General features: G+C 45.1%; 1 protein-coding gene across 1 annotated transcript; it reads left to right on the top strand.

Annotated features, from left to right (window-relative positions):
* Positions 1–1,256: 1,256 nt before the first annotated feature.
* Positions 1,257–8,646, top strand: LOC121541281 (olfactory receptor 10A4-like). The gene is made up of 6 exons (XM_041850268.2): positions 1,257–1,479; positions 2,610–2,787; positions 3,239–3,341; positions 5,468–5,671; positions 6,094–6,242; positions 6,440–8,646. The coding sequence occupies exons 1-6, from the start codon at positions 1,257–1,259 to the stop codon at positions 6,582–6,584; spliced, it is 1,002 nt and encodes a 333-aa protein (XP_041706202.1). The 3' UTR covers positions 6,585–8,646.
* Positions 8,647–9,525: the final 879 nt, after the last annotated feature.

The raw sequence follows: 9,525 nt of genomic DNA on the forward strand, positions 1-9,525 counted from the left end.
TATTTTACTGTTAATAAATACCCCAAATTACAGTATAAATGTCAGTTTTCCGTTAGACTGTGGTCAGTCCTTGCGTCCACAGCTCTGTCTATGAATTTGAGAGTGGTTATATTTCTCAGGCCCCATCCCTCGGCTGTTTACCAAAACAAGTGGTGGGGTGACCACTTTGTTCTTTGTTTGAAATGCAGATTGGTGCTTTACGCTTTGTTGTGCACCAAGCCACAAACACAAACAAGTTAAACTTCCCCAAGCCTCATGAGACAACTGGAGTGATCCCACCGATGCCACCAATGTAGCGGGAGAGAGACACGAACCGTGCAATGGGGACTCAAACCGTGGCTTCTGCTGTGCAGAGGGGAACGCCTAACCATTCGCTCCAACAAAAATCGGCCCGCGGCTGAATCTAGTTGCCTACCCTTGCTGTACAACATTTTCAGTACACCATGTTATAATACTTACAGAAAACTTTCTGTGATTGAGTGATGTGACAACGATGACATCACCAGGGAGGAGGTCTTTGATTGGCTGTTGGCTGTCTTGTCAGAGGGCATGCTGGGTATAAAGCTGTGAGGTACAGAGTGGCTAACGCCACAGACCTCTGGGGCCACTGGTTGTGAAGGAGGTAAGGAGAGCGAGCGAGAGAGAGAGAGAGAGAGAGAGAGAGAGAGAGAGAGAGAGAGAGAGAGAGAGAGAGAGAGAGAGAGAGAGATCCTCCAGTGTCTTCAACATCTCTCTTTTATGTAACTCTCTTACTATCTCTCTATTAATCTCACCATTTTAGGAGGTAAGGATGGAGAGATGTAGGGTCTCCAGGATCTATCTATTTATATGTATGTCACTTTATATGTCACTCACTATCTCTCTCTCTAACCTGGGAGGTAAGCATGAAGAAGGATCATCCAGGGTCTTCAGCATCTCTTTCTCTTTGTGTTGCTCTCTCTCTCCCACTCTCTCTCTAACCTGGAAGGTAAGGATGAAGAGGGATCATTCAGGGTCTTCAGCATCTATCTCTCGCTCTCTCTCTTTCTCTTTCTTTCTCTTTGTGTAGCTCTCTCTCTCCCACTCACTATCTCTCTCTCTGACCTGGGAGGTAAGGATGAAGAGGGATCATCCAGGGTCTTCAGCATCTATCTATCTCTCTCTCGCTCTCTCTCTCTAACCTGGGAGGTAAGGATGAAAAGATACAGTATCTCTATCTCTTCATTATGAGAGGCTTTCTCTCTCCCCCACCATCCCCCCACCTTCCCCAGTACAGAATGTTTGAGGTGAATGAGAACTACACGCGTGTGTCAGAGTTTGTGATCGTGGGCTTCCCAGGGCTTCATCCATCCTTCTACCAGCTGGTGGCCTGGTTCTTCTTCTTCATCTATGTGACCACGGTGGTGGGGAACTTCCTGCTGGTGGTGCTGTTTGCCCTGGAGCGCAGCCTGCAGAAACCCATGTACATCATCATGCTCAGCCTGGCTCTGTCAGATATAGGTAAGATACTCAGCCTGGTTGTGTCAGATATAGGTAAGATACTCAGCCTGGCTCTGTCAGATATAGGTAAGATACTCAGCCTGGCTCTGTCAGATATAGGTAAGATACTCAGCCTGGTTCTGTCATATATAGGTAAGATACTCAGCCTGGTTCTGTCAGATATAGCTAAGATACTCAGCCTGGTTGTGTCAGATATAGGTAAGATACTCAGCCTGGTTCTGTCAGATATAGGTAAGATACTCAGCCTGGCTCTGTCAGATATAGGTAAGATACTCAGCCTGGTTGTGTCAGATATAGGTAAGGTACTCAGCCTGGTTCTGTCAGAGATAGGTAAGATACTCAGCCTGGTTCTGTCAGATATAGGTAAGATACTCAGCCTGGTTCTGTCAGATATAGGTAAGATACTCAGCCTGGTTGTGTCAGATATAGGTAAGATACTCAGCCTGGTTGTGTCAGACATAGGTAAGATACTCAGCCTGGTTGTGTCAGATATAGGTAAGAGATACTCAGCCTGGTTGTGTCAGTTATAGGTAAGAGATACTCAGTCTGGCTCTGTCAGATATAGGTAAGAGATACTCAGTCTGGCTCTGTCAGATATAGGTAAGAGATACTCAGCCTGGTTCTATCAGGTATAGGTAGAATGTTTATCCTGTTCAAATGTGTACCCTTTATCTCTCTCTTTCTGTCCTTCCCCAATGTGACTGCTGAGGGAGTTTAAATGTGTCTTGCTGGTGCTCAGGCAGTAATGAGAGGGGAGAGGTCATGAGAGGAAAAGTGTCCTGTTAAAATGTGTATCGTGTCCCTCCTTTAATCATGTGGAGAATCCCTCTCTGACGTCAGACAGTCATGTACAGATCTGTTATCGATCAGTGATTACGTCAAGAAAAGGATGAGCATTTGAACAAGGCCGCTGTGTTTCATTTCTCTCTCAGAGACAGAGGTTAGAACTAGGGGCCCAGAATGTTTCCACAGTGGCCCTGCCATAGGTGATAGCCTGGTGCTGGTGGGACAACAGGAGGATTTCCTGTCTGTCTCAATAATCTAACGTGGTTTCCTCTCTTCTCCTCTCTCCTCTCTTCTCCTCTCTCCTCTTTTCTCCGCTCCCTTCCCCTCCTCTCTCTCCCCTCCAGGTTTTGCCACAGTGGCCCTTCCCAAAGTGATAGCTCGGTGGTGGTGGGATGACGGGACGATCTCCTTTCATACCTGTCTGTTCCAGGAACAAATGATCCACTACTTTGGAACGCTCAACTCTCTCATCATGATGACCATGGCTATGGACCGGTACCTAGCTATCTGCTACCCTCTCAGGTAACAACAACAACAACACATATTATGCGTTATGATTTTATTGATGCAAAATAAATCAAGTGTGTTGGGAGGAAAGTATTTCATAATTTTTTGGGGTCCTCTCCCATTCCCTCTCTCTCCCATCTCCCTCCATCCCCCCCTCTCTCTCTATCTCCCTTCCGCCCTCCCTCCATCTCCCTCTCTCTCCCATCTCCCTCCATCCCCCCCTCTCTCTCTATCTCCCTTCCGCCCTCCCTCCATCTCCCTCTCTCTCCCATCTCCCTCCATCCCCCCCTCTCTCTCTATCTCCCTTCCTCCCTCCCTCCATCTCCCTCTCTCTCCCATCTCCCTCCATCCCCCCCTCTCTCTATCTCCCTTCCTCCCTCCCTCCATCTCCCTCTCTCTCCCATCTCCCTGCATCCCCCCCTCTCTCTCTATCTCCCTTCCTCCCTCCCTCCATCTCCCTCTCTAGATACCCTATGTTGATGACCAACCAGACTATGAGTGGTCTAACGGTCTTCTCCTGGATGTCAGCCACAGTCTCACCTGCCATCGGCACCATAGACTTCACCAGGGTACTGGAATGATAAAATAATAATACTGTTACTACATTATTATTTTAGATTTATAATAGAGATTTTATATTTTATTACGTTATTACATTAGAGGGCCTAACAGCCTGAGACTTCACCAAGGTAGCACATAACAAAACAATGTTCCAGGGCACTACTGTTACATTTCTAGGTAAATCAAATTGGCATATCTTTATCACAAAAAAATAAGTTTAAATAATAACAGAATCGTTTGGACACACCTACTCATTCAAGGGTTTTTCTTTATTTTTACTATTTTCTACATTGTAGAATATTAGTGAAGACATCAAAACTATGAAATAACACATATGGAATCATGTAGTAACCAAAAAAGTGTTGAACAAATCAAAATATATTTTAGATTCTTCAAAATATGTGTTGGGTCATTGTCCTGTTGAAAAACAAATGATAGTCCCACTAAGTGCAAACCAGATGGGATGGCGTATCGCTGCAGAATGCTTTGGTAGCCATGCTGGTTAAGTGTGCCTTGAATTCTAAATAAATTACCGACAGTGTCACCAGCAAAGCACCCCCACACCATCACACCTCCTCCTCCATGCTTCACGGTGGGAAACACACATGCAGAGATCATCCGTTCACCTACTCTGCGTCTCACAAAGACACAGCGGTTAGAACAAAAAATCTCAAATTTGGACTCATCAGACCAAAGGACAGATTTCCACCGGTCTAATGTTCATTGCTTGTGTTTCTTGCCCCAAGCAACTCTCTTCTTCTAATTGGTGTCCTTTAGTAGTGGTTTCTTTGCAGCAATTTCACCATGAAGGCCTGATTCACGTAGTCTCCTCTGAACAGTTGATGTTGAGATGTGTCTGTTACTTGAACTCTGTGAAGCATTTATTTGGGCTGCAATCTAAGGTGCAGTTAACTCTAATGAACTTAACTCTGGGTCTTCCATTCCTGTGGCGCTCCTCATGAGAGCCAGTTTCATCATAGCACTTGATGGTTTTTGTGACTGCACTTGAAGAAACTTTCAAAGTTCTTGAAATGTTCCATATAGACTGACCTTCATGTCTTAAAGTAATGATGGACTGACGTTTCTCTTTGCTTATTTGAGCTGTTCTTGCCATAATATGGACTTGGTCTTTTACCAAATAGGGCTATCTTCTGTACACCCCCCCCTACCTTGTCACTACACAACTGTTTGGCTCAAATGCATTAAGAAGGAAATAAATTCCACAAATTAACTTTTACCAAGGCACACCTGTTAATTGTAATGCATTCCAGGTGACTACCACATGAAGCTGGTTGAGAGAATGCCAAGAGTGTGCAAAGCTGTCATCAAGGCAAAGGGTGGCTACTTTGAAGAATCTCAAATATAACATATATTTGACTAGTACTGTATATACTACACACACACACACACACACACACACTCAAATCATCATATACACTGCTGCTACTCTGTTAATCATATATCCTGATGCCTAGTCACCTTGCCCCTATACATATCTACCTCTTTCACTCCAGTATCCCTGCACATTGTAAATATGGTACTGGAACTGACCCTGTATTCAGCTTCTTACTTTCTCCTGTTCTTCTTATTTCTTATGTTTATTTCTCCTGTGTTTTTGTTCTACCTTATGTTATTTGTAGTGCGACGTTGATATTGATTACTGCATTGTTGGGTTTGGAGCTTGCAAGAAAGGCATTTCACTGTACTTGTACACGTGACATTTAAACTTGATACTTTTACAATAAAACATATACTGCAGCCAGAAGAAAATGGGTCTATGGGCCTTTGAGCCTGGTTCCTCTCAAATTGTCCTCCTTTTAGGGAGTTTTTCCTTACCACTCTGATTCGGTTTTCTCTTTGTAGTCTAGGTTACTGTTTAAAGGACATTGCTGATGTAAAAAGGCCTTTATAAATAAATCGTATTGATTGAGAATGACACAGTATCTCCTCTAAACGTGTCCTTGCTTCACCTCCCAGAAAGTAACGTTCTGTGGGCCCAACCTGCTCCTTCACATTCACTGTGACGCTCTTTTGGGGTCTAGGCCGGGTTACGTACTGCTAATGTAAAAAGGGCTTTCTGAATACATTTGACAAATTGACAATGACTTTTTTTTGTGTGTGTTTTATCTCCCAGAAAGTAGCGTTCTGTGGTCCCAACCGAATCCTCCATGCTTACTGTGATGCTGTGTCCCTGACTAAACTGTCGTGCTCCAACATGGCGGCGATCCAGGCCAGCTCCATTGGCCTTGCTTATTTCGTCCTCTTCGTCCCGTTCTCCTTCATCATCTTCTCCTACGTCAACATCATCGTCACTGTGATGCGCATGGCCAACGCACAGGTCAGAATTCAGGGGGTGTGGAGGGTGGGAGTGGGGGGTGCAGGTGGGTGGGTGGGGGGTGGTGAGGGTGGGTGGGGGGGTGCAGGGGGCTGTGTGGGAAGAGGGGTGGTGAGGGTGGAGTGGGGGGTGCAGGTGGGTGGGGGGTGCAGGGGGGCTGTGTGGGAGGAGGGGTGGTGAGGGTGGGTGGGTGGGGGTTGTGCTGGGGGGCTGTATGGGAGGAGTGGTAGGGTGTGTGTCCTCTCTTGTCTGTGTCCCTAATTTTAAGTACTCTCTCCTAACCCACTGAGAACCTTTCTCCATCTCTCCTCTCTCTAACCCAGGGCAGGCTGAAGACCTTCTCTACCGGTGCTACTCAGGGCTGTATCATTCTTATCTAAACTAAACCCTTCCTCTAATCCACTACTCTCCTCTCTCTAACCCAGGGCAGGCTGAAGACCTTCTCTACCTGTGCTACTCAGGGCTGTATCATCCTTATTTACTACATCCCCCGCTTCGTAGTCTACTCTACCCCCTACATCCCCAACCTGACCATGACCTCTGACCTCCGCATCGGCCTCACCCTTTTCTACAGGTAGGTAGACCACAGGTTATAGAGGTGGGCCGGGATCCCAAAGGTTGCCACTTCCAAGTCCCGGGCCGGGCGATGAGAAAGTGTGGAATGAACCACTACTGTTGTGCCTTTGAGCGAGGCACTTAAACTGAAAATATTTCTGTGTTAACTGACAAAGTAAAGTAATCTTCTTCTAAAGTACCTATTCTATTCTACAGCCTGTTCCCCCCGGTCGCCAACCCGTTCATCTACTGCTTCAGGACCAAGGAGATCAGAGCCATCCTGGGGCGCTGGAGACAGGGCTGGAGGAATAGCAGGACAGAACAGAGTAAACTCAACACCGTGGCTGTTATCACTAGATGAATGGTTAGGTTATAACATTTAAATTCAGGATTATAACATGTTAACTCAGGGCTATAACATGTTTTAACACACTAAACCCAACACTGTCTGTTATCACTAGATGACACTCGCACACATTTGGTTCTGTAACAGTGTAAAATATCTGTTTCCTCTTAAAAAGTATGACTTGTATAGGCTAGAGAGTCATCTTATCGCTCTGGCTTTGTTAGATACTACTATTCTCAAAGAATATAACGGAGATGAAACTAGACATTCAAATAGCATCTTTATAAATCTCATTACAAAAAGCCCTCTGCTTGTGTTGTCTGATTGACTCTCAACCAGTATTGATACTGTCTAATAAACAGGGGAGGCTACCCTCTATAAAACTCATCACAAAAAGTCCTCTGCTGGTCTTTTATTTATTCTCAACCAGTCATACCATGTTCTAGCCAGAAGGTGGCGCCAGATACTGATGCATGTATTACCTGCCAGTGTGAATCCAGTGAATGCTGCTGGTGAAGATAGAGAACATTAGCTTGAGTGCAGTGCTGCCAGCTACCAACAGCATTACAGTGTGGGTAGGCCTAAAGTCTGACTGGGATTCAGCGGGATGGCCTATTTAAAAGGTAATGTCCGACATATGCGGCATTTATCGTGAATGTGGTCCACGCAAACTCGGGAACATAGCTTTTAAAAGGTGCGCTGTGGTTGAATCCCGGCCTGAGTATACACCACTGGAACATGAAAGTGGTTCAGATGGCCTCATACAGTCAATTCAAGTCAAATTGATTAATCACCTCAGGGGCAATCAGAAAGGGTATGTGAGGTTACAAATATCAGTCAACAGCCTGTGTTCACTGCTTTGGATAAAAACACAATGATTACATTATTATTATCATCATCACAATGGAGGTTTGTTCACAGGAGGAGTGTCACTAGCTGACCTTTAAAAAAATGCTACAGTGTTGAAACCCCCACACACACACACAGAAAGACACACACACACACACACACACACACATACCGTGAGGCTGAAATTTACTGTCAGTAATCGCATTGTCACAGCAATCTATTTCAGCACCTCCATAAATAAATACAATGTGATGATAACATCAGGGACCACACACCCAGTCACCTTATGCCAACTTCTCGACAGGATTAGTGACGCTTAAATGAAATCACAGCAGCAATAGTGAAACAACTGGTTACAAACAACAAGACCACTCTCACCGTGTGAGGTACGTTATGACAGAGAGGACAACAGACTACTAACAGTGTGAGGTACGTTATGACAGAGAGGACAACAGACTACTAACAGTGTGAGGTACGTTATGACAGAGAGGACAACAGACTACTAACAGTGTGAGGTACGTTATGACAGAGAGGACAACAGACTACTAACGGTGTGAGGTACGTTATGACAGAGAGGACAACAGACTACTAACAGTGTGAGGTACGTTATGACAGAGAGGACAACAGACTACTAACAGTGTGAGGTACGTTATGACAGAGAGGACAACAGACTGCTAACAGTGTGAGGTACGTTATGACAGAGAGGACAACAGACTACTAACGGTGTGAGGTACGTTATGACAGAGAGGACAACAGACTACTAACAGTGTGAGGTACGTTATGACAGAGAGGACAACAGACTACTAACGGTGTGAGGTACGTTATGACAGAGAGGACAACAGACTACTAACGGTGTGAGGTACGTTATGACAGAGAGGACAACAGACTACTAACGGTGTGAGGTACGTTATGACAGAGAGGACAACAGACTACTAACGGTGTGAGGTACGTTATGACAGAGAGGACAACAGACTACAAACGGTGTGAGGTACGTTATGACAGAGAGGACAACAGACTACTAACGGTGTGAGGTACGTTATGACAGAGAGGACAACAGACTACTAACAGTGTGAGGTACGTTATGACAGAGAGGACAACAGACTACTAACAGTGTGAGGTACGTTATGACAGGGAGGACAGACTATTGCAGACTCGATCCACTCTCTCCAAAATACTTGCACCCTTTTCCCTATCTAGTGCACTACTTTTGACCACAGCCCTGGTCAAAGGTAGTGCACTATAAAGGGAATAGGGTACCATTTGGGACGTAGAAACTGTACTAGCTCAATGTTTTTCTTTGAATAGTAGTTCTCCCTACACCAGTGGTGGCTAACATTATCCACAGAGGGCCAAACCAAGCAGAGAGCAATTTATGCCGGGATGAAATCAAAGGTGTGATGTCGCCAAGCGCACTGCAATGTCGATGTGCCGCTGTGGACCAGGAGGCCCTGAGTTGTCCCTGGGATATGGCTATGGCCTTTGTTTAGTGTGTCCAGGACGTATGCTAATGCTAAATCAGAGTACAGTAGGCCAGTGTTTGGGTTCTAAAACAGATTACAGTAGGCCATTGTTTGGGTTCTAAAACAGAGTACAATAGGCAAGAGTTTGGGTTCTAAAACAGAGTACAGTAGGCCAGTGTTTTTGTTCTAAAACAGAGTACAGTAGGCAAATGTTTGGGATCTAAAACAGAGTACAGTAGGCCAGTGTTTGGGTTCGAAAACAGAGTACAGTAGGCCAGTTTTTGGGTTCTAAAACAGAGTACAGTAGGCTAGTGTTTGGTTTCTAAAACAGAGTACAGTAGGCCAGTGTTTGGGTTCTAAAACAGAGTACAGTAGGCCAGTGTTTGGGTTCTAAAACAGAGTACAGTAGGCCATTGTTTGGGTTCTAAAACAGAGTACAATAGGCAAGAGTTTGGGTTCTAAAAAAGAGTACAGTAGGCCAGTGTTTTTGTTCTAAAACAGAGTACAGTAGGCAAATGTTTGGGATCTAAAACAGAGTACAGTAGGCCAGTGTTTGGGTTCGAAAACAGAGTACAGTAGGCCAGTTTTTGGGTTCTAAAACAGAGTACAGTAGGCTAGTGTTTGGTTTCTAAACAGAGTACAGTAGG

The sequence above is a fragment of the Coregonus clupeaformis genome, chromosome 27 (assembly GCF_020615455.1).
Source record: "Coregonus clupeaformis isolate EN_2021a chromosome 27, ASM2061545v1, whole genome shotgun sequence".
NCBI lineage: Eukaryota > Metazoa > Chordata > Actinopteri > Salmoniformes > Salmonidae > Coregonus > Coregonus clupeaformis.

What these genes read in the sequence shown, in the direction of transcription:
- LOC121541281 (XM_041850268.2), top strand. Translation starts at nt 1,257, where the DNA reads ATGTTTGAGGTGAATGAGAACTACACGCGTGTGTCAGAGTTTGTGATC. An exon ending in GCTATCTGCTACCCTCTCAG is followed by an intron (nt 2,788 to 3,238) that starts GTAACAACAACA and finishes CTCCCTCTCTAG; the next exon opens with ATACCCTATGTTGATGACCA. An exon ending in GCACCATAGACTTCACCAGG is followed by an intron (nt 3,342 to 5,467) that starts GTACTGGAATGA and finishes TTTATCTCCCAG; the next exon opens with AAAGTAGCGTTCTGTGGTCC.